This window comes from Jatropha curcas, chromosome 2 (genome assembly GCF_041381405.1).
Source record: "Jatropha curcas cultivar XTBG-Jc1 chromosome 2, XTBG_Jcur_1.0, whole genome shotgun sequence".
NCBI lineage: Eukaryota > Viridiplantae > Streptophyta > Magnoliopsida > Malpighiales > Euphorbiaceae > Jatropha > Jatropha curcas.
This window is the reverse complement of record NC_143152.1, coordinates 2,048,517-2,071,313: the sequence shown is the minus strand read 5'-3', so window position 1 is coordinate 2,071,313 and position 22,797 is coordinate 2,048,517. Positions and strand designations below refer to the sequence as shown.

General features: G+C 34.6%; 5 protein-coding genes and 1 long non-coding RNA gene across 7 annotated transcripts; 2 read left to right on the top strand and 4 right to left on the bottom strand.

Annotated features, from left to right (window-relative positions):
* The first annotated feature begins 2,040 nt into the window (after positions 1-2,040).
* LOC105645076 (uncharacterized) lies at positions 2,041-2,657 on the top strand. Its single transcript, XR_001047416.4, has 3 exons — positions 2,041-2,195; positions 2,291-2,381; positions 2,506-2,657. It is a non-coding gene; the product is annotated as an uncharacterized LOC105645076 (long non-coding RNA).
* Positions 2,658-3,006: 349 nt separating this feature from the next.
* GLDH (L-galactono-1,4-lactone dehydrogenase) lies at positions 3,007-7,177 on the bottom strand. The gene is made up of 6 exons (XM_012230587.4): positions 6,419-7,177; positions 5,651-5,901; positions 4,989-5,174; positions 4,311-4,731; positions 3,771-3,911; positions 3,007-3,384 (listed from the first exon to the last, which is right to left on the bottom strand). Exons 1-6 carry the CDS (start codon positions 7,064-7,066, stop codon positions 3,226-3,228), a joined length of 1,806 nt encoding a protein of 601 aa, XP_012085977.1. The 5' UTR covers positions 7,067-7,177; the 3' UTR covers positions 3,007-3,225.
* Positions 7,178-7,660: 483 nt separating this feature from the next.
* Positions 7,661-10,672, bottom strand: LOC105645078 (SEC14 cytosolic factor family protein / phosphoglyceride transfer family protein). Its single transcript, XM_012230589.4, has 3 exons — positions 10,306-10,672; positions 8,635-8,899; positions 7,661-8,105 (listed from the first exon to the last, which is right to left on the bottom strand). Exons 1-3 carry the CDS (start codon positions 10,574-10,576, stop codon positions 7,871-7,873), a joined length of 771 nt encoding a protein of 256 aa, XP_012085979.1. The 5' UTR covers positions 10,577-10,672; the 3' UTR covers positions 7,661-7,870.
* A 1,196-nt stretch (positions 10,673-11,868) lies between these two features.
* On the bottom strand, positions 11,869-14,869 carry LOC105645079 (actin-interacting protein 1-2). Its single transcript, XM_012230590.4, has 6 exons — positions 14,342-14,869; positions 13,998-14,159; positions 13,717-13,903; positions 13,186-13,611; positions 12,676-13,083; positions 11,869-12,392 (listed from the first exon to the last, which is right to left on the bottom strand). Exons 1-6 carry the CDS (start codon positions 14,731-14,733, stop codon positions 12,135-12,137), a joined length of 1,833 nt encoding a protein of 610 aa, XP_012085980.1. The 5' UTR covers positions 14,734-14,869; the 3' UTR covers positions 11,869-12,134.
* A 288-nt stretch (positions 14,870-15,157) lies between these two features.
* LYC (lycopene cyclase) lies at positions 15,158-17,320 on the top strand. Its single transcript, XM_012230591.4, has 2 exons — positions 15,158-15,378; positions 15,508-17,320. Exon 2 carries the CDS (start codon positions 15,701-15,703, stop codon positions 17,213-17,215), a length of 1,515 nt encoding a protein of 504 aa, XP_012085981.1. The 5' UTR covers positions 15,158-15,378; positions 15,508-15,700; the 3' UTR covers positions 17,216-17,320.
* Positions 17,321-21,018: 3,698 nt separating this feature from the next.
* Positions 21,019-22,786, bottom strand: LOC105645082 (UPF0481 protein At3g47200). 2 transcript variants are annotated; one of them, XM_037636416.1, is made up of 2 exons: positions 21,784-22,786; positions 21,019-21,453 (listed from the first exon to the last, which is right to left on the bottom strand). In XM_037636416.1, exons 1-2 carry the CDS (start codon positions 22,709-22,711, stop codon positions 21,269-21,271), a joined length of 1,113 nt encoding a protein of 370 aa, XP_037492344.1. In that variant the 5' UTR covers positions 22,712-22,786; the 3' UTR covers positions 21,019-21,268. The 2 variants fall into 2 exon arrangements, with proteins under 2 accessions (XP_037492344.1, XP_012085983.1); XM_012230593.4 differs by having other exon boundaries at positions 21,019-22,786.
* Positions 22,787-22,797: the final 11 nt, after the last annotated feature.

The window sequence follows — 22,797 nt, the reverse complement described above, 5'->3', positions numbered from 1 at the left end:
TTTTGAGCTTTGATGATTAAATTTAATTAGATTTTAAGCATGCATGCCATAATTTGCTTCTTAGGGCTCGTATGGTTGGGATAACTTGCTCGGGAACTTGAAATTTCCAAAAAGTGAGAAATATCATTTTATTTGGTTCTAAAAAATATAAAAATTTCTGAAAACTTAAAACTCTTTATTCTTTTTGACCGAATGGGAAATAAGTTATCCCCTCAATTCAAGTGCATTTCTTGAACTCTATAAACTAGAAAACTCTACTTCGAAGTAGGTGCAGTTCAACCAAATGAGGTCTTAAGATAAAAACTTTTTCTGGACCCTAATGATAGAGTAGAAGAGGTACATGTATGAGCTACTTTCTATGGTACATCCCCTAATGGTTATGGTGATAGGGAGCTAGTATACTGTGCATTGGGCAACAATATATATATATAGATAATTGAAAGAACAAAATTAAAGTAATTATCTTTTCCTTAATTATATACAAGTATGGAATTTTTAAGGAAATCCTGCAATGCTTTTCATTCAGAATTTATATTTTCGCATGTATGGGGAGAGAAAGGAAAGTGAGAGGGCGAAAAAAAAAAAAAAAAAAGAAGAAAACATGCATTATTATTAAATTACTCTTGACATTCACATTTAAAACTTTTACTCTTGAAGAGACAAGATTAAAAAAAAAGGTGCATAGGAGCAGAATATTCTTATTCTCATTCCTTATTTCATTCTATACCCTTAGATTACAGTTTTTCAATGCATAACTTAGCAAAGCAGTGGTGAATGTTGGTTTGGTTTCGAAATGCTCCGGTATCAACTCAGTCGATATCATCCATTAGTCAGTACCGCGTTCTTTAAGTGTTTTTGCTTTGAAAGCATATATTCTTTGGAGAAGACAAGTTAATGTTTACTTACAACCTTTCATATTATTCTTTATTTTCCGGTCGTTTTCTTGCTTTTTTTTTCAGAGCAGACTTTCTATTATCCTCTGTTCCAAGTAAAGAACCAAAATCCTTAGCCTCCATTGGCTTTTGTTTTGTAAATCTTTTGAGCTGTAAATAATATGTTCCTAATCAGTTTCACATACTAGCATTCTTTTATAGAGTAGAAAGATGTCTAAACTACAAAGATCAACAGTAAAACTTTTATTGATTGGCTTTTCAGAGTTCTTGATCCTTCTTAAGGCTTTCTTTTTCCCTTTTTAGATTTAGCTTTCTTCATTGAAAATGTTTAAACTTTTAACTTCAATTACATTCAGCACAAGAGGTTTTAGGTAATCTTATAATTTAAAAGTTTTAGTGATTCAAATTAATTATTAAATTTTAGTATCATTAAGTACCATCTTATTTTGATTCAGGAGCGAAGCCAAGATTTAAATATAAGAAGAGCAAAACTTAAAACATATAAATCAAGGGAATTAAAGCATCAAGAAAGTTCGTAAAAGTTTTTGAATTAACTATTGCCTGAATTTATGTTAAATATACATGATATGTTCGGCAATATTAGGTTTTAGTAGCTGCTAGTTGTTTATGAAGGGATTTAAATTAGAAATGTTTGATAAAAATAGTTATTTAATTTAAAATGATAAAAAATGACATTACTTATCTAATTAGTTGAATCGGGAAAAAATACAGTGAGTAGAATTTTCAAAAAAAATAATCGATATGAAACGTTAACGGTACAACGTTTCATAAAAAACTCTATCAAACTCTATAAACTATCATAAAACTTGTGTTAGTGGATGATATAATTAATAGGGAACACTAATTCCGATTTAGTCAAAATACTAAAATCTAATCCAAAACTATTTCGGAACAGGGTACAAGTATGAGTGCATTGTTAGAATTGATGTTGAAACTTAACAAAAATGTTTTTTTTTTTTTCTTCAATGTAGCTTTCAATGTTAGTACCAGTATAAGTATGAACAGCATTTGGATTACCTGTCCACCGACCCAAGAGAAAAAAAGAGAAAAGACACAACTTTAGGAATCAATTCGTGGCAATCAAAAGTAAAAGCTTAATTATCAAGCTTTTTTACCCATTCATATGGAGGAAGGAAGATGTATGAATGTATATATATACAACCCCAGTTCAAACATATCTTTGCCCAAGTGAATACACAAGTTGCTATAAAGTTACACAGAAGCCAGTCTCAATATTCATTATGCCTAAGTCAGAAAAACAGGATAACAAGCCTCCTCCAGGTTCCTCACAAAATTAAATTCGTCCCTCTAATTGTTACTGTTGTTAATGTGATAAGGAAAGAACTAACTTGTATCTCTCTTGCATTCTTAAAAAGGATACCCAACTGAGACACAGACACCTGCCACCGGAAAGAAATGCTGCCCTACTACCAAGAAGAAAGGAGACACGGCCTTCATCGAGGGATGGTATGTTAAGAAAGAAAAGCTATTTTTTATAACTAGCAAACAATAGGTTTTCAGTTCTTTCTAGTTAAAGCTTGAAAGTTGAATTATATACATTTGTTTTCTTATTCTTTTCCTACTCTTGCAGCCTCTTTGCTCTATGCTGCTGCTGGCTTTGCGAAGCATGCTTCTGAATTATGCGCTTGTGATTCTAAGTAGCATAACCTGTGTATTCGATTATTCTAGTTTTATGTATTTGCTTATATATTTCTAATAAAAAGCTAATTAGTAGAGCAAAAATGCCTAGTAAAATAACCTAATGTTTTTCTTTTTTAAAATTTCCTTAAATTTTGAATTTTGTTTATTTGGACTTCAACATTTGCTACTATTTCAATACCATCAAATCTAGGTGATCTAAAATGGAAGCAAACAGACAATTTATAGTTGAGACAAACAATAACTATAAGCCATCTTTCCCTTGAGCTAGCTCGTTAGTAAAATCACAGTGTTTTGTTATCATCAAAACCTCTTATGAAACCTCGGGGCAATGATCCAATGGAAAGAAAATATATCAGAGGATTGCAGAGGCCAGATCACTAGGATTCAAACTTTTACTAATTGCTTTCAGCCATTTATTAACTTCAAAAGCTTTAGAATGCAAGATTGAACCTTTATCACTAGAAAATTTCTATCAAATATGTTACAGTTAACGACTACACGTTATCCTTTTATGGCCAGTTCCTTCAAATTAATGTACAGGAACATAGACTGAAGCAATACCAGCAGAATATCAAAAGCATAACAAGAAACATGTATTTAAAATTAATAAGAAAGAAACAAATGGCCAACCAATCAAAATTAATGCTTTTCAAATGTCCTCTGATAACGGGAATAGCTTTTCCAGCACATTATTAGAAAGGATTCTGTTGGGGTCCAATTCTTTGCGTGCCTTATTATATGCATCCACGGGAAAACGCTTTCTTAGTCTAGCTTGTAGAGATGCAAGCTCTTCCATGTCCTTCGGAACCTGCAACGAATGTTTCTTTTTCAATTTTTAAATAAAAATACATCAAACTGAAAGCAACAGTATGTTGGTAACATTAAGTCGGCGCAAATTAGATTAATGAGCTTCTTAGCAGCATGAATTCCCCAGATAAATACAGAAAGAAAGGGACAAGGAAGGTGAGTATCCGATATTATATCAGTGTGTAACAGTAAAGAAATGTATAAATCCCTCCTTTAGAATGATTATGAACATCAGGCTTATAGAACTGAAATAAAATCACTGCTCCAAACACTAAAAATAGATCAGAATTGCACTGCAGATCACATCCAAATGAAAATTAGATTTAGATTAATGAAGATGGCATATTAGATGTCAACAGGGGAGATCAAAATAAGATCAACCAATACCTCAATCTTGGCCCAATGTTCAAAACAGTAATACTTGTCCCACAACTGTTTCTGAGTTAGCTGCCTGTAGTGGAAGAATTCTTCTGTGATTTCCTTTCTTTGGCGAGCATCCATTGTAGGAAGATACATGATTATACCAACCTGATAAAAAAAAAAAAAAAAAAAAAATCAAATGAGTTTGAGCATTCCATCTGCAATAACCTACAAGTACAGCAAATGTCAAATATATGACTGTCAATTAGGATGAGGTAGCTGCATGTATCCTCAACCGTACCAGTTACCGAAGCAGATTACCAGAAATAAAAGAATTGATGACTGTCTCAGCCATTTTCCCTATAAATGTCTGCATACTAGCGTTTTTTCCCATCACAATATATAAATGGCCATCCATTGAAGTCTTATCTTTTAGATTCATAATTTCAGATTCTAGGTCATCTAAGGTAAGAAAGCATAGTTTATATGATGATCACCAATTCAACTGCCACAAAGTTCCAGCAATAAATAATGAATTTTAGGAAGTAGAAGTTGCAGTGAACTTACCCACGAGAATATATCATCTTTGGCTGAGCTTGAAGCTGGACTCATGGGACTTTGGCTGCAAGCTGTCCAGCGCTGCTCTATAGGAGCAGGTGCAGGTATATCTTCTTTGTCTATGAGCTGCTTCAGCTCTTCTATGTATTCGAGGTCTTTCATGCTTGGCTTGGAGAGGGTACCAGCAGGAAAACAAGTTTCTGATACCCACTGCTGCCCACCACAATCAAAACCCAGAATCTCATCACTCCAACCCACTCTGTATCCTTCTGACTTCTTCCAGAATTCAGCCTCAGCCTGATTAACCTTTATGACGTGGTCTTTGTTGAGAGGATCAAGAGCAAGCAATTTATCTCTTAGCTCAGTGAATGAAAGTTCATTTATGTTTGTTTCATCCTTGTCCACAGCTTTAGCTGCAATTTCTCCAGTCCTGCAAGTAACTGAGGTATGCAATTAACACGCAGGGACAAACATATTAGGGGGGAAGACATATCATTACTAGTTTCCTCTCCTCCTTTGTCCATAGTTAGCATGTATGATATACATCTATATATTTTCTTATAAGGGGTATGCAGATACATAATAGGACTGATGTGAAATTATCAACTAGCTCAATTTATGTCCCCAACATTGGCTAACAAGATATGTGTAATACAAAGCTAAAAAAAAAACTGACGATAGCTATACCTGTACTTTTTGAGGGACTCCTTGTAAAGGTCACGGACATGCTCTATGGCCTCATCTTTACTATATTTGGGTTTGAATTTGGGTGGACCTTTCCATTTTGAAATAGGGTTGCATGTCACTATCACAACACTGTCAGTGTATGGGATATATAAGTATTTCACATGCTTATTCTCAGATAACAGTTTCCTGCAAAAGGAAAAAACGAATGGACTTTAGAGACACAGATAGCTGACTACTAATTATTTCATTTCAACTATGCAGTGATTTGTATATCTATGTGTCTGTCTGTGTAAGAGGGAGAGTTTGCACTCCAAAAAAGACTATCTAGAGAAGGAAGGATCTTGTATCAGTCTCACACGAGATTCATATAAATATAGGCAATGATGCATCACATGACAGATGAAGGCAGCATACAACTTATCACCACGGGAACTTCAAGGATGTTCATATAATCAGAGACTAGAATTGGAGGACTTTCCAGTCTTAACTACAAATATTTTACTAGACAGATTGTGATAGATATTGAGAATCCAAAACCACGTATTTTTTTAATTATTTATCTTTGGACTTAAGAGCTGCATAACCTCAAAAACCTACTTTCTTTGATTTTCATTTGAAGTTTCAACCATCCACTCGATCCAATAAAATAAGCAAATATTTACTTGTGGTTCTTCTTGATGTCTTTCATGTTGGAGATGTATGTATGCTCCACAAGCTCTTGTCTCTCAACACATTGTAAGGTGACTTCAGCAACCACTCCCAGCCCCCCAAGCCCGCAACGAGCTAAATAAAATAGCTCTGGATCTTTCTCTTTTGAAATCTCTATTGTTCCTTTAGCAGGAGTAACCAGTTTCATGCTGATGACCTGCTCATCAATAGGTGGCAATCTTGCACCAGTACCATGTGCACCAACCTAACCAGAAGCCCATCAAATAGGTCAAATTCAAATTAACACCAATTCATTCCTCAAAGTTTTAGTGCAATTATATTGAATTTGTCGTTTCATCTACTATGGTTGCTCATAAGTTTTTAAGTTTCATATTATCAATATATTCATACTAAAAATTTTGGCTGACTAGTTAAGCTTCCTTATCCAAAAGCAAACATCATTGCAACCTAAACACATATACCCATGAAATTTATCACACCAATTGCAAGGATCATCACCCACTTTCATTTCTAAGAGGAAGAAAATAACCACTTCCTCTATAATCCAGGGAGACGTAAATTTAATGAAATTGTGGAAGCCATTCAATTTCTAAAATTTAGCAAAGCAATAGATCCTAAGTTGCAGGAACAATAAATAAACCATTCTAGCTATCAAGTAAGCTCATTTATTCTTCAAATATATATATATATATATATATATATATATATATATATATATATATATATATATATATATATATATATATATATATAAAACAGACCTGAATAATGCCACCAATCTGTTGCTCTCTAATAGAAGCAAAATTCTGTAGAGTAATACCATAATCTTTTATCCCATCAACTAATTCCTGAACTCTAATCCCAGCTTGCACTCTAACCCTCTTTTTCTCCTTATCCACCTCCAAAACTTTATCCATCAACGCCAAATTAACCATCCCAGCCCGGGCCAACCCAATGCCATTTGGTGATAGTCCGGACCCAACGGGTCGGATCTTGGCTTTCTTCTCATTGGATTCCTTGACCAAGTCCTCAAGTTGTTTAAGATTCTCAGGCTGATGGAAGGCTCGAGTCTGGACCTCGTGGGTACCACTCCAATTGGAGACAGTGTGAAGATCCTCTGGTAACGGAGCGTAACGGAAAATTTGGGCTTTTTTGTGTTTGGCGCTTTCAGAGAAAGGGAAGGAGTAGTATGTGGCGGCTCCACAGAAGAGGAGAAGCGCTGTGTAGCCAAGGTACTTGCGAAGCTCAGCATCTGAAGCAGTAGAAGATTGTGTGGATGTTGACAATGCACGTATTGGGTTAAATGGGTGTTTTAAAGAGGCGGCGGAGTTTGATGCAGCGGCGAGAGCTTTGGAGGGATGGTGGTGGAGATATTGAAGGGAACGTCGGAGATAGAGAGCTCTGAACATTTTGTAGCAGCGATAGTGACCGTGAAAAGTGAAAGGAGAGAGGCCTTTTGTGGTTTTCGGTCCTCTTTTGGATCGTTTCTTTTGCTAGAGGTTTGGTTCGGTTCAGGCTAGCGCAAAGCCGAAAAACGGGCCAGATTTTTTGTATTTTTATTTCAAGGAAAAATAGTAAAAGGACTGTTCATGTTTAGCAAAATTTGGATTTTTATTTTCTACATATGATCGAACAAGGCTGTGCTTGGCTGGTATAGAAGATCTTGAGAAAAAGTTTTTTGAATAATCAATGGATTTCGAAAATTCACAGAATTAAACCAAATTCCTCATTTTAATCACCTAGAAAATTTAAAAATTCTACTTCTTTACCAGAAATTAAACTTCATGAATATAATATTTATATCAAGCAGAATAAATTCTGCAAATCTATTGAATTTAAAAACTTAGATTTTTAATTCCATGGATTTCCACAAATTTCATAGATCTTAATTAAAATCCTTAATTCAAACATTGCCTGAGAACTTACCAGTCCAGTAGTATTCCACTGAACCAAAGTTCAGGTTATCAAGAAATAGAATCTTCAGCAGAGGAAACTAATGAATGTACAAAAACTATAACAGGTCTCCAAAATAGTATATTATACATCACCATTGTTTTAAGGATAGCCAAATTCCTTTTTCTCTAAACACATTATGTTCAGGCAAAAGAAAACTAAAGACAACATCAAGTAATTATGTACATTTGAGTTATTTATATTATATAGTAATTCTTCCGAACACAACTATTAGGGTATCAACCTACTGACAAGAGAAACTAAGTGGGGTATTCCCTGGCTACCCATCTCTGTTCATACTTCCCAAATGAGTAGGCTGTGTTAGGAACTTCATGTAAGTGAAAAGGATCAGGTTCTATGCCATAATCTGTCAATGGTCTATCCTCAAGAATATCATCATGACTGCAAACAAATTCGGGGATCTCAACTTCTCCTCTTTTAATATCATCCCATAGGTACTGAAGGCGGCTTACGTACTTGATCTTCCAATATAAGCTACCAATGTCAAAACAAAAAGGTTTAGAATAAATCAAAGCAAAGTAGAACTTCTAAACTTTAAGCTGCCTAATCTGACATATATTGTCCCCTAATTTGGCTGTTTGATACAAAATAGCAATAGTCCTCTCTCAAATAAAAACATCTAGAACATCCTTCCTAAGTACTAATTAGTAATGCTTACTCCTCCCATTTCATATGAATGGCAACAGGACTTCCCAAAAAAAAAAAAAAAAAAAAAAAAAAAATTGCAGCAGAACTAATACATCGATTGATGCCCTGTTGCCAGCACTGCATTAAAAAACAGGTAATTGCATAAATAAATGTAATCATTCTTAGGAAATGCTCATTGGCAACCTCTAATATGATAACTTTTAGCTCTTTTTAGCTTCTGCAGTCTATCATCAGTCCTAAAATTTCATGGATTTTCCCAAGTCTCAGCCATATACCGAATCAACAGTACTTGAAAGTTAAGGTGAAGCATGGAATAAATGAAGTACTTAGAACTTAATATGAGGAAACCACTCACCTTCCACTTAAGAAAAATCGGCCAAGGGTGGCAAAGACAAGCCTTGAGCGCAGGCCAGGGTGTATGAAGTATACAACTTGAAGTCTGTCCTTGTAGTCAGCAGGAAGTTCTTCATATATCCACCTCAAGATAGTTACACCAGGGGAGTTGTCCTCCTTTTGCACAGTAGTATGCATGTAAACAATGCAGAATGGTCCTTCTGGCAACTCGCTGCATATTTTGTGCAAAATGTACTTCTTGAGTCGCTCTCCACTAATAACTTGAGCTGCATACCATAAAGGCAAACACATTGCATGAAGGTTTAGTACGATAAAGTACAAACTCCACTCAAAATAAGATTCTCCAGAGGAGAGAGAAAATTTATAATATAAAAAAGGTCAAATCAATAAATATCCATTCCATTTCATCCAAAACATTTTCCTTTGTCTGGTTGAGAGGATGGAAATTAAGGACCTCACTTCATTTATTTTGTTGGGAGGAAAAGAAAGGCAGGAATTTTGACTTAATTCGTTGTCAGAAGGAAATAAATATCTATTAAATTACAGTTGTACCTTTTTTAAAATTATGTGGTTAAGTAGGAAGGAGAAGGTGATATTCAACACCCTCCAACCCCTCCCAATAAAAAAAAAAAAAAAATGAAAAAAGAAACTCATGAGTTCAGAGCTTAATACCCTCTCTAAACCCTCCCAATTTGGGGAAACAGTAAATGTAAGCTCAAATTGGAAGAAAAATGAAATGCTGTCATTTCCTTGACCCTCCATTTCTAACAAATCAAACAAAGAACAACATACTTCCCACCACATCTTTCCCTCTTATTGTTTTAACCTCCCATTTTTTTTTTATCTCCAAAAAAAAAAAAAAAAAAAAAAAGTGCTAAAGATGAACATCACAGGAGAAGAGATTTAATATCAAGATAACCAAACAACTTCACATTTTCTTCTAAGAAAACTTGAGGCGCATATCTGAGCTGACTTGAATTTAGCTAATTAAAAAGAAGAAGACTTTGCAAACAGATTTAGTCATGGAATATTTTGTAGTTTTTCAAAAAGAAAACTTTCTTGGTGATGAAATTAGAGTAGCAACACATTATCATAAAGTACAGTCAAATATTCTAGTAAGCTAAGAGAAGACATGACTCAGCAGAAAGAGCTTCCAAAAACCATATACCTAAACTGCTGAATATGCTTTGCCTTAATTGGAAAGGAACCAACACTAGAGTGTTTCATCTCAGTGATAAAGAATCCGCTGAACATGTTAGATTAACTTCGGTCTAGCACTAGAAAGTTTTCACAAGAAAAAATATAGATACGTCCAGTAAGATATAATCTTTGGACTACAATACCACCATTGGGTATTTCCATATAGCATAATGAAATGCTTATAATACCAAGATGCACAAAATTGCTACTTTTCTATAACGTTTCCGATCATTGAGCTGTCAAATAAAACCAAGCCTCATTCTTGCAAAAGAAAAAGAAAAACCCTACAACTATATAAAAGCAAAACCCATTTCATCATCGAAAAGCATATAAAACCCATTTCATAAACATGGCCCATAAAGTAAAATTCACTAACAATATAGCGTAAATCAATAATTAGATCAAAACCCAATAAAAATTAGCAGAAATTACAAGAGAATGAAAAATTAAAAACAAGTGATAGACTAATTACCGGGAAAGTACTTGCCGACTATACGAAGTATGCGGTTGCCAGATTTATCAAAGCCCTCTAGCCGGAAAAATTGCAAAAGTTCGAGATCGGAGAAATCCTCATCGTAGACGAGATACTGAGAGCAATCATGCCAGTTTTCAGTTTCTTCTTCTTCTTCTTTGATATCTCTTTCTTGGTGGTTCAGAAATGGGGTCGCGTCTATACCCAAATCAGATGCCAATACAAAGACTGAGAAATCATCGCTTGGTGTTTGTGATGATGAGCTCTCCATTTCTAAATTCAATGTTGCTGTGGATACGGTCGAGGAAAGAACTGGATAGGTTGGTGTACGGAGATTTAGTGTTGAGATTCCGTTTTGCTCCAGCGCGTGATTTATGTTGTTTCGATATAAGTTTGGATCTGTTTTACCGGGTCGGGCCAGGCCGTTCTGCTAGTATGCTGCATTTTAATTAATATTATTAAGGTATTAATTTCCGTATTTCAGTATTTCTTCTCATGAAATTTACATAATTTAGTTATATAAGAAATACAGTATTTGTGAAAGTGCTGAGGATATTGATGCTTTTTTTATTAATTTTATTACTTAATTGATCGTATTATTTTCTTTACTTTTAAAACTAGTGGTGAATGGCGTTCAACATAAGTATTTAAATGTTTTTTAAATAATTATTGTTATTGAATTATATTACGATTTTTTAAAAAGTTTTTGGTTTGTAATTTATGTTGAAATCAAACTAAAAATAATTGAAAGAAATAATAATAATAATAATAACTTTTATCTCGTCAACCAATTTAATAATATTTACTTACATCCATTGAATTTTATCCGTATTAAAGAGTATTTTCCACACAAATTTTACATTAATATTTAAAATTTGGAAAATGAATTATAAAAATTTATCTTTTTCAATGTTCGATGAAATGCCAGTACACCACTGAAACTTATTAATAGAGATTTTCACTCAATCAGTTACATTGAGCCCAGTGATGGGAAGTAATTATGTTCCTAGGTATTTTTGATAAGAAGCAAAAATTTATTGACAATTGACCTATATTGTATATATGATATATATGAAAAAACCCTAATATTATAAAAAAAAGGGAAAAATTAAAAATTTCTAAAAGAAGGAAAAATGAAACGCTATATTAAGGTAGTCAAATTTAACCGCTAATAAAACAATTAGTATATTGAATATGACATTGATAAAAAGCATATTGTGTCAGATCATAAGAGATTTCAAAATTCAAACTGTGTCTACAGATTATTTTATAATAAATAAATTTAGTGTATATTATAGAATAAAAAATAATTTGCTTTTTTTTTTTTCAAAACAATTATATTAGTATTTTAAAAAATAGAATCAAATTATAAGGATATTTTTCATAAGTTAACAAAAACATTTTGTTCATAGATTATTTTCAAGTTTGATAAATTGGTATGGATGTCAAATGTGTTACTAAAAATTATTTTACATATGAAACTTTCTATTCTATGATTTTTATCTATAAAGTGTGAATGTTTTCCACGTATAAGACTGAAAAATCAAAATGCAATAACTGGACTGAAAAAAAAAAAAAAAACTAATAATGTAATAGGTTTTTACTCGAGTCTTCTCAAATGAATGCTTATGAGCAATAGAACTACATATAAAGAGGACAAAAATTATCAAATTGAATCTTGAATGTCCATGACCACCGTGAGACTTGATTGCAGAGCTTTCTTCAATAAGACAAAGGAAGAATCTTTAAGGTTGTCAATTCATTATCAACTCTAACCTTTATATATATATATATATATATATATATATATATATATACTAATTCCACCTTCACTGTGGGGCTAACCTCCACACACGAACAAAAGCATCCTCCCCTGAGCTAACAACAGTGCTGTCATCTGTAAATGCGACGCCATAAACTCCGCCCAAGTGAGCTCCTTTTATGGTTATACGGCTTGAAACAGGCTTCCCAATTTCATATACGATGACACAAGTGTCTAGTGATCCAGTAGCCACCATGTTATTAGTAGGAGACCATGCCAGACAGTTTATACGAGCAGTGTGGTATAACATGTTATTAAGCTTAATCTGTAAAAAACACACATTTCAAAACTATATGTTAGCTCAAGGTAGAAGAAGAGATGCGACATATTGCACAAAGCATCTCAAATTTGTGAGCTCTGGGGAGGGTTGAGATACTTCCCCAATATTTTGTAGAGAGGCTATTTCTGCCGTTAGAACTCATGACTACCAAAAGTCACAAGTGGGGGTAACTTTACCGTTACGCTAAAGCCACCCTCTTACATGCTAGCCGAAAAATTTTCAGGGATTGTAAACAACTATAGTGCAACCATTTTTGACCTCAACCTACCTCCTTGGAGCTTCTGTCCCAAACAACAGCTTCACGATTTAGGTCACCTGAGGCAAACATAGAGACATCTGGCGAATACCTTATAACACTAATAGCACCTCTATGCTTCTCAAGGGTTGCTAACTCAGTAAGAGTATCACCAGAAATCGAATACATGTGCAATTTACCATCTTGGCCGCCCACGATTGCTTCACTTCCATCAGGTGCAATTATAGATGCTGTCACTGTAAACCCAAGTTTAATATTTGTCACTACTTTCATATCCTTAAGCAAGACAACTCCTGAATCGGTTGAAACCAAAGCTAGTCCAGGAGAATCAATAGCAAAGCTTAAATCCTTAGGCTGACTGCCAATATCAACAATTTCTGTTTCTCCACATTCATCTCCATTTAAAAGAACTCTACGCACCTGAATTGAATCAAGTAATATCAAGAAACTGCAATTTGATTATAACCATAACATTCTAAAATATATAGGAAGTTTCTTGTCAATCAACCATATACAACAAACCTTGTTGTCAACTCCAGACATAATAATCTCTTGTTCAATAGCTGCCAGACATTTAACTTGTGCATTATCTTTCTTCTGTATTCTACCATTATACCCATGACCTTGAGTCCACTTCAGAATCCGCCCATCGTAGCTGCTGGTCAGAATTAGCTTTGGGTCACTCTGGACTATAGTTAATGCATTGACATTTTTCATGTGTCCAGAGAAGGATACTGGGGCTTTATCAAAATCAGTTGCAGAAAATAAGTGAATTGTGCCACCAAGTGAAACAATAACAAGATGATCATTTTGCCAGAGACATCCAACCAGCATGTCATCCACTCCACCAGAGGTGGGGCAGGCCAATGTTTTTACTACTTTCCCACCACTACCATTGTCTAAAATTTCCCATACTTTTGCAGACTTGTCAGCTGAGACAGTAAGCACCTAATTTTATGAAACACAAACACATATTTTTTCCTTATAAAAGCATTAAACCAAAGAATGTTGAAACACATAATAGTTAATTAGGAAACTAAATATGATGCTCACCTGTTTACTATCAGGACTCCAACTAACAGCATATATACTAGATGTATGACCATCTTCCTGCGACAAGTGCCCAATTATTTCCCCAGTCTTCCCATCATATATGATCCCCTTCTTGTCTGAGCCTACACTAATGCATTTACTACCATCTGGAGAATATCTAACACAATTGACAAAATTGGAATGCTCCCTGTAGATTCCAATACAAGATAGAGTTTTTCAAAGTAACCAATAATAATAAAAATTATGTAAGAAGCAATTAGTTAACTAATGTACTAAACAACCTGTGAGACAACATGAACTTAAATGGTGGACCTTCATAAAAGTTGACAATGAAATCCTCTCCACAAGTAACAATTCGGAAAGGCCTTGTTGGTTTAAATGCACAACTTAGGACCCTCTTCGAATGTCCATCAAAATCCCCTACAGTACTGCCTGAATCCCACCTACATCAATATTTACAAAAATTACATCCTCGTTTTCATATCAATATATATAAAGGATAATCCAGAAGCATTCCCCTGTTTTTTCGCAGGGAGGCTATTTCGTGCTCCAACCCATTACCTTCCGGTCATATATATACATATCTAATGGGAAAAAATAAAGAAATTTTTTTGAAAAAACTCACATAAAAGCGCGAACTAGCGACTTTCCCTTGCCATCGCCTGAAGCAACAATCCTCAATTGATCAGGCGACCATTGCAAATCATCGATCCGACCCGAAAGGACACGAAATTCCTTGTGTAACACGAACTCGTTATGAACCCCCCAAATTCTAATTGTGCCTGAAGCATCGGCAGATGCAATCCACTCACCATTTGGAGAGTATCGAGCCACTGTGACAGGGTAGCCATGCTCGCCATAGACATGGACTTGCAGTGGCTTATCAAGATACCGAATTATAACAGACCTTCCATTGGTGTATAGAATGGAATTGGATTTGGGATCACCGGAGATTAGAATTCCACGACCACGCTCTGTAGAAGGAGTACATGCGTAAGTTTCTAGCAGATTAGCCATTGTAACAATAACGAACTAGTGTGAAATGGCAAATGAAGAGTGTTTATTCTTCATGTTCCTGTTTTGGTGGTTATTGAAAAGAAAGAGAGTAAAAATGCGGGCTTTGAGGAGCATTTTTGAACGAGTTGGTGGGAGAAGGTGGCTTCTATTTTTAGTTATTTGATTTTAAAATTATTACTACAATTTAATTCAATTAATATTATTCTATTTTTAGTCTACTGTATTTTTAGTTGAAATAATAGTATCGACCACACCTTAGTTTTTTTTAAAAAAATTCCTATTTCATTCAAGAAAAAAATTGCAAATTAGGGATTTTAGTTTTTATCGTCCCATGTTAAGACACGTGTCTAGTGGCAACAGGAGTGGCGGGCCACCTCATGGCATGGTGGTGCTCATAGGATAAGCAATAGCATCCATTAGCATCTCCTGTTTTCCCTATTTTGCAAAAAGGATTAACTACTTTACTTCAGAACAAGAATTTAGGAATAAAAACGGAAAAATTTTATTTATTTGTTTATTCAATTTTCAAATTGTTGCAGCTCGTATTCAATGGCCACAAGCTTGACTTTTGCCAAATTCCTATTGATATCTACTTCAGACTCTGCAAATTGAGCTCCAAAAATGATGCTTTCTGTCTTCTTTTTGGTAAGTCACCAACTTTATACACTGTTTTCCTGTGAATAATCTTGAATTTCACAGATCTATGGAAATTTATAAGAACTAGTTCTGTTTACTATTTTATACTATCTTTAATGGTTTAATTTTTGCTGCTAGACGATGATATTGGAGTCTCTGTTCAGACCCATATCTTGGTTTCTGTATAATTGGAGTAATACTGTAGTAGTAATCGGGGATTGACCTCCCAATCGGGAATTGAGAGATTCTTGAATCCCAGATTCTAATTATAGGAATTTGCGGTGACCCAGTTGGATTCTTTGCAGAATACTTGAAAAATTATTGGAACACCATGGATACTTTACTTAAAACTCATAACAAGCTTGAATTCTTGCCTCAACTTCATGGGTTTTCCTATAAAGTTAGTAATTTGAGCTCTATAAAGCTTCAAAACCCAGAGCTTAGGTTTTCCCCCAAGAAATCTTATCGAAAAACAGGTAGAACAGGTTGTGTTAAGGCTGCTAGTGGTGCTCTTTTGGAACTCGTACCAGAAATCAAGAAGGAAAATCTTGAATTTGATCTCCCTATCTATGACCCATCAAAAGGCCTCTTAGTTGATCTTGCAGTTGTGGGTGGTGGCCCTGCAGGGCTTGCAGTTGCACAACAAGTTTCCGAGGCAGGGCTCTCTGTTTGTTCGATTGACCCATCACCTAAATTGATTTGGCCTAATAATTATGGGGTTTGGGTGGATGAATTTGAGGCCATGGATTTGCTTGATTGTCTTGATACCACTTGGTCTGGTGCTGTTGTCTATATTGATGACAAAACAAAGAAGGATCTTGGTAGACCTTATGGAAGAGTGAATAGAAAGCAGCTGAAGTCGAAAATGCTACAAAAATGCATATCCAATGGTGTTAAGTTTCACCAAGCTAAAGTTATTAAGGTTATTCACGAGGAGTCCAAATCTCTGCTGATTTGTAACGATGGTGTCACAATTCAGGCTACTGTGGTTCTTGATGCAACTGGTTTTTCTAGATGTCTTGTACAGTATGATAAGCCATATAATCCAGGTTACCAAGTGGCATATGGAATTTTGGCTGAGGTAGAAGAGCATCCATTTGATGTAGATAAGATGGTTTTTATGGATTGGAGAGATTCACATTTGGACAACAATTTGGAGCTGAAAGAGAGAAATAGTAAGATCCCTACTTTTCTATATGCAATGCCCTTTTCATCAGAGAGAATATTTCTTGAAGAAACTTCCCTAGTTGCTCGGCCTGGAGTACGCATGGAAGATATCCAAGAAAGGATGGTCGCTAGATTAAAGCACTTAGGCATAAAAGTGAAAAGTATTGAAGAAGATGAGCATTGTGTGATCCCGATGGGTGGCCCGCTCCCTGTCCTTCCTCAAAGAATTGTTGGGATCGGTGGTACAGCAGGCATGGTTCACCCTTCAACTGGGTATATGGTAGCAAGAACTCTAGCAGCAGCTCCAATAGTTGCTAACTCAATAGTGCAGTACCTTGGTTCCGGTAGAAGTCTATCAGGAAATGAACTGTCAGCGGAAGTTTGGAAAGATTTATGGCCAATACAGAGGAGGAGACAGAGGGAGTTCTTCTGTTTCGGCATGGATATTCTCCTGAAGCTTGATTTGCAAGCTACAAGAAGGTTTTTCAATGCATTTTTTGATCTGGAACCTCATTATTGGCATGGTTTCCTGTCATCTCGTCTATTTCTCCCAGAGCTTCTATTTTTCGGCCTTTCGTTGTTTTCCCATGCTTCTAATACTTCCAGGTTAGAGATTATGGCAAAAGGAACTGTTCCTTTGGTTAACATGATCAACAATTTAATACGGGATAGAGAATAGATTGGTGGGATTCCATTTGTTGTCTGCTGCTAAATGCAGGCATTTTTATGCTTATTTGCTGTTGTTACCCATAGTTTTTGTCTATAGAATGCATACTAATTTTTATATTGTTATCTTAACTGCATACAGAATGCTATATTATTTCTGATTAAGCAATATTACTTTGACCTGTTCAATGAATAAAAAAAATTGTTCTTTAACCAAAGAAATGACTATATTATTCTAGTTTTTTTTTTTTTTTTTTTTTGAAAATGCCAACCCCTTCCTTTTTTTTATCATAATTATGATAAATTAAATTACTTTTGAGTATCTATAAACCAAACACTTAAACTATTTTACAATTGCGCTTAGTTATTTTAATTGACTTAAAAGTTATTTCTCAAAAAAAAAAAAAAAACTTATAAATTGAAAACCACATTTTAAATTAATCGGTTAAAAACAAATAATCAAATCAAACATCTTCCAAAGTCACATTAGGATTACTGTCATAGAGCAGCATGATAGAGAAAAAGAGGATAAATTTTATTAAGAGCATGATGGAGCCAGACTTCAAATCCAAGGAAAAGCCATATATAGAGAACTTTTAAAAATTAGAGGATCAAATAAATAAAAAGGAAAAAAAAAAACACCATATATATAATAAGAAAAAGAAAGTACTCCACGGATTGCACCAAATGATTAATTTGGACACAATCTTACATACATATTATTCTCCCAAACACATACATGGTAAATAATAATAGAACTAAATAAAGAACCCAAAAGAACAAAGAAAATTTTTAATTTAGTAAAGATTATTCATGAAAAACCACAAATACCTAACCAATAAGTGTCGAGCGGACGTCAGTCCCCATAACGACCAAAACACAAGCTTGATCGGGAGGATTTTACTGGCACGAAACCTTTAGGTTCTATAAATTGAGGGGATAAAAACTAAACTTCAAATACCACGTGCTCATGTTATATGTTATATCACTGTTTTTTAGAATTCCAGGAGAAATAAGTCTGAGCAGCAGTAAGAAAGAGTCCAACAAAAGCACAAACAAATGCAATGAAAAAAGCACAAACAAATGCAATGAAAGTCCTTGGCATTCCGAAATAGACATGATATGCCTGAGCCATAAATATAATAGCTTTTCTACTGCAGTGCTTTTCAATAGCATCTGTAACATGCCCATAAACATCAAGATTTAGCACTAAATCTCTGCCTATGATGTTAAACTGTGCAGCTACTTCTTCATCACTACCAAGATAATTCCTCAGAATGCCAGCCTTTCGAAGCTCTTGGACATCTTCAGGATGATCGATAAGCGAGTCGAGGAAACATACATAAGATGTGACTTCGAGGTCATTTAAAAAATCCGGAGACATTTCATATGCAATCAAGTTCAACAGCTTAGGCGCTGTTGAATCGTTTACTGCAAGAGAAGGTAGCTTTAAAGTTCCCATAAATAAATGGTTATCAAAAGAAATGTCTAAGCAGATTTGACCAGTTGGCTTTAACTCTACACCTGATGCTATCAGCTCTCTCACATTACGAAACGTGTATGGAAAGAAAACGTAAGATGGTCGTCTGTGATTGAAGTTCGTCACTAGGTTTGTTCGTAGAAGATCTAGAAGATGGTTGGCTTCTCCTTTGGTATTATATCTCTAGATATTTCCATTGACATTAAATTGGAACCAATAAACTCGCTGATTGACGAGTTAAACCTCCTCTTTATAGACTCACGGGAAATCAAGGACATCAGGTGCCGGAGGAGTTTATACGGTAGTTGATTCTCAAACAAGAATATATCTCGTTGAATAAACGCGACTTGAACTTCCCTGATTCGCAATTCCGTCAACAGCTTTCCACCATTTACCACATCATATATGAAGAGAAGAATAGAGCAACCATCCACCAGGAACATCCGGGCCAGTTCATCATTGCTATAGCTTTTTATTACATCTACCGCGTAACAAATTTTGAATACCTCCAAATTCCTCATAATCATGTCGTATACATCTTTTGAATCTAGACCAGTATACCGAATAAACCCAGCGGCTAGTTTATGCTTGACATTTTCAGCATACTCGAACTGAGGGTGGCCATGGTGGATAGGGCCAATGGCAAACACCCTTGGTTGGTAGTACTTCTCGAAATCTTTATCTTTTCTATACTTGAAAGGTACCTTCCGTATCTGTGGCTGTGGTATAGTTTCCTTCAATGCACCAGGATCCAAATTTAAGGAGGCTAACCACTCCGGCAAACTCATAGAGATTATTGGTAATTTTCCATCGATTAGCTTTTGTCTCTCCTCAGATTCCCTTGTTTCGATATCATCATTACTGATATGGTGTTGGCTTCCGCTTGCTTGGCCTGCTTCTGATCCAGCAAGCTTTCTTGGTTGCGCTTCAATGGTGGAAATAGAATTATTAGACATTTTGATTAGTAAATTTGGTCGATTGACTGATCTGCAAGGGAAGTTTAGATCCTGGAGATAATATAACTGTAAGATCTATCTATCTTTAACTTTATTAGGGTATCAAGTTTTGTATCTTATCCCATTAATTAACTTGCTTTAATTTATTCTCAAAAAGTACAAAAAAAAAAAAAAAAGAAAAAAAAAATCATTTACGCTGATGGATGAGATGCAGGCAGCTTCTCCCAAATTGAAATATTGATAGCTAGTATAAAATATTTTTTACTATACTTAAAATACAAAAATTAATTTTATTTTTGGCAAAATTGAGATTTTATTTTTCTTTCAAGTTTTGTGAATCATGTTTCTTATTGTTATTTATGCCTTTATTAAAAGCCCAAGCTAAGTATAAAATAGAGACAGATGCCTTCTTTTCAGAAAGGGAATTTTATAAACTTTATATGTTTGCTTAGACTAAGAAGTTTGGAATAATATTATATATTACTTTCTGAAAAAGAGTATTTCTGTTATCTGGCTTTAATATGTTATTATTTTCAACTTAATTATTTCTAAGAACATATTAATTAGTATTAATTGGTTGAAAAGTCGAGAAATATTTATTTTATGCGAGACAATTTTCAATGAGATTCACACCACATACATGAAAGTTGGAATATAATTAGCTATAGACAAGTCTAATATAATTTTTAAATTCATTATTGTTTTAAAATTTAAATACATGGAAAATCAAATAAATGTGTACCAATATAAAGATATATTCGGCAACAACTTATTATTTAAAAAGTTGTTCAATAATATAGCGTTTGAATTAACTAGCGTTTTAACTTTTAAAAGATTTAATGAAAAACTACTCAAATAGCTAACTACTATCAAAACAGTTAATTTACTTAAAAACTTTTAGATGTCATGGAATCAATTTTCCCTTCTTTCCTTCTTTTCACTTTGAAGTTTACACACTTTTGGCGGACATGAGGATTAGTTAATTAAATTAGCTGGAATTCTCTACTTTTTGTCTATGCAAGGAACTTGGAACTTCAAACAAACTTCACTTTAGAAACACAATGTGTTTCATGCCTCGCCCAGTTGCTTTTTGTTAAAGTGAAAAGTGGTATTATAATAATAAAATTGTTATGACTTAATATCAGGATGTTGATTGCTTAACATATATTTTATTTTCATTTGTATATCTTATTCTATATTTTCATTTATATAATTTATTAATTCTATTTCCCTGCTACATCAGTATATTGATAGCTTAATCCTGTAATTAGGTAATTGTTAAACCAGAAGATCAATGCCTTTTTATTGAAAAAAAAGAAAGAATAAAAATAATAATAAAGAGTGACAATTAATTATTGACTTGATACATAGACATCGATATACCAAGAACAACAAGTATTTTCTTATATATATGTTTCAGAAATAATACAAACTGGCAGTAATCACCTTTAATGTGAGAAAAAAACAAAACAAAATAATTAATTCCAATACAATCTTATACATAAAGTTTATTTTCACACACAAATAATGTCCAAAAATTAGAAAAGAAAAAGAAAACTTTAGTATGATTTATTGATTAGAAAAACATACGAGAAGATCATCCACAGAAGCATATGCTGATACGATCTCACTAGTTTCGAGGACGCCACGAGTAATAAGCCTGAACAGAACTAAGAAAGAGCGCAAACAAAGCACCAAGAAGTGCAAGGAAAGTCCATGGGCTACTGAAATAGCTATGATAAGCCTGAGCCATCCAAGAAATATACTTGCTGTTGTAATGTTTTTCAATAGCATCTTGAACTTCAGCGTATAAATCTGGATTTGGAACTAAATCAGTGCCAATCTTATTGAACAGTTTAGCTACTTCTTTATCACTACCAAGCGAATTTATCAGAATGTGAGCCTTTCGAAGCTCTTGAACATCTTCAGTATGATCGATAAGTGAGTCGAGGAAGCATACGTAAGATGTAACATCAAAATTATTCATAAAATCTGGACACATTTCATATGCAATCAAGTTCAAGAACTTAGGTGCTGTTGAATCATCTACGACTAGAGAAGGTAGCTTTAAAGTTCCTATAAAGAAGCAACTATTACCAAAAGAAATATCTAAGCAGCATTTACCGGTTGGTTTTAACCTTATACCTGAAGCTATCAGCTCCGTCACATTACGAAATGAATGTGGAGTCTGGCATTCTTTTGCTGTTTGCGTGCATATCAGAAGTTGTTTTCGTAGAAGGTCGAGAAGATGGTAGGCATTTTTAGGTAGTGTTTCCATTGGTCGATCCGTTGTCATTTTATTGCTGTGAATAAAGTCTCGGATTGAGTTGTTAATGGTCTCCTTTTTCTTGTTATCGAGAATGAAGGTCATCAATAATTGGAGGAGTTGAAATGGAAGTTGATTCTCAAGCAAGAACAGATCCTGCTGAGCAAACGCGACTTGATCTTTCTTGATCTGCAATTCCTCCAACTTTCTAATTTCATGTACAACGCAATATATGAAATGAAGAATGGCGCTACCATCCACCAGGAACATCCAAGCTAGCTCATCATCGCTGTAGCTTTTTATCACATCTTCCACGTAACTATTTTTCAAATCCTGCAACTCCGCCATAATCTTGTTGTATAGACTTTCTGCATCTATACCATTTTCTTCAATAAACGCACCGGCTAGTCTACGCTTGGCATTTTCAGCATACTCGAACTTAGGGTGACCATGGTGGATAGGGCCAACGGCAACCACCCTTGGTTCGTAGTACTTTTCGAAATCCTTATTCTCTCTAAGAATGAAAGGAACCTTCTGTATCTTCGGTGTAAGATTACTCTTTTGCGCTTCCCGTTTCAAGGAGTTTAACCTCTCCTGAAAACTTCTAGAGGTTTTTGATTTGTCATCGATTACAATGCTTAGCATTTCGCTCTGCTCGATGAGTTGGCCATGGCTTCCAGTGGCAGATCCGCTCGCTTCGTTATCATCATTAATGATTTGTTCTTGGCTTCCGCTTGCTTCACCTCCTTCTGGTCTAACAAGCTTTCTTGCTTTCACTTCAATGGTGGAAATTGCATTGTCAGACATTTTGGATTACTATATTTGGTCGATTGACTCTGCATGGGAAGTTTAGAGCATGTAGATAATATAACTGTGAAATAGATCTATTTTTA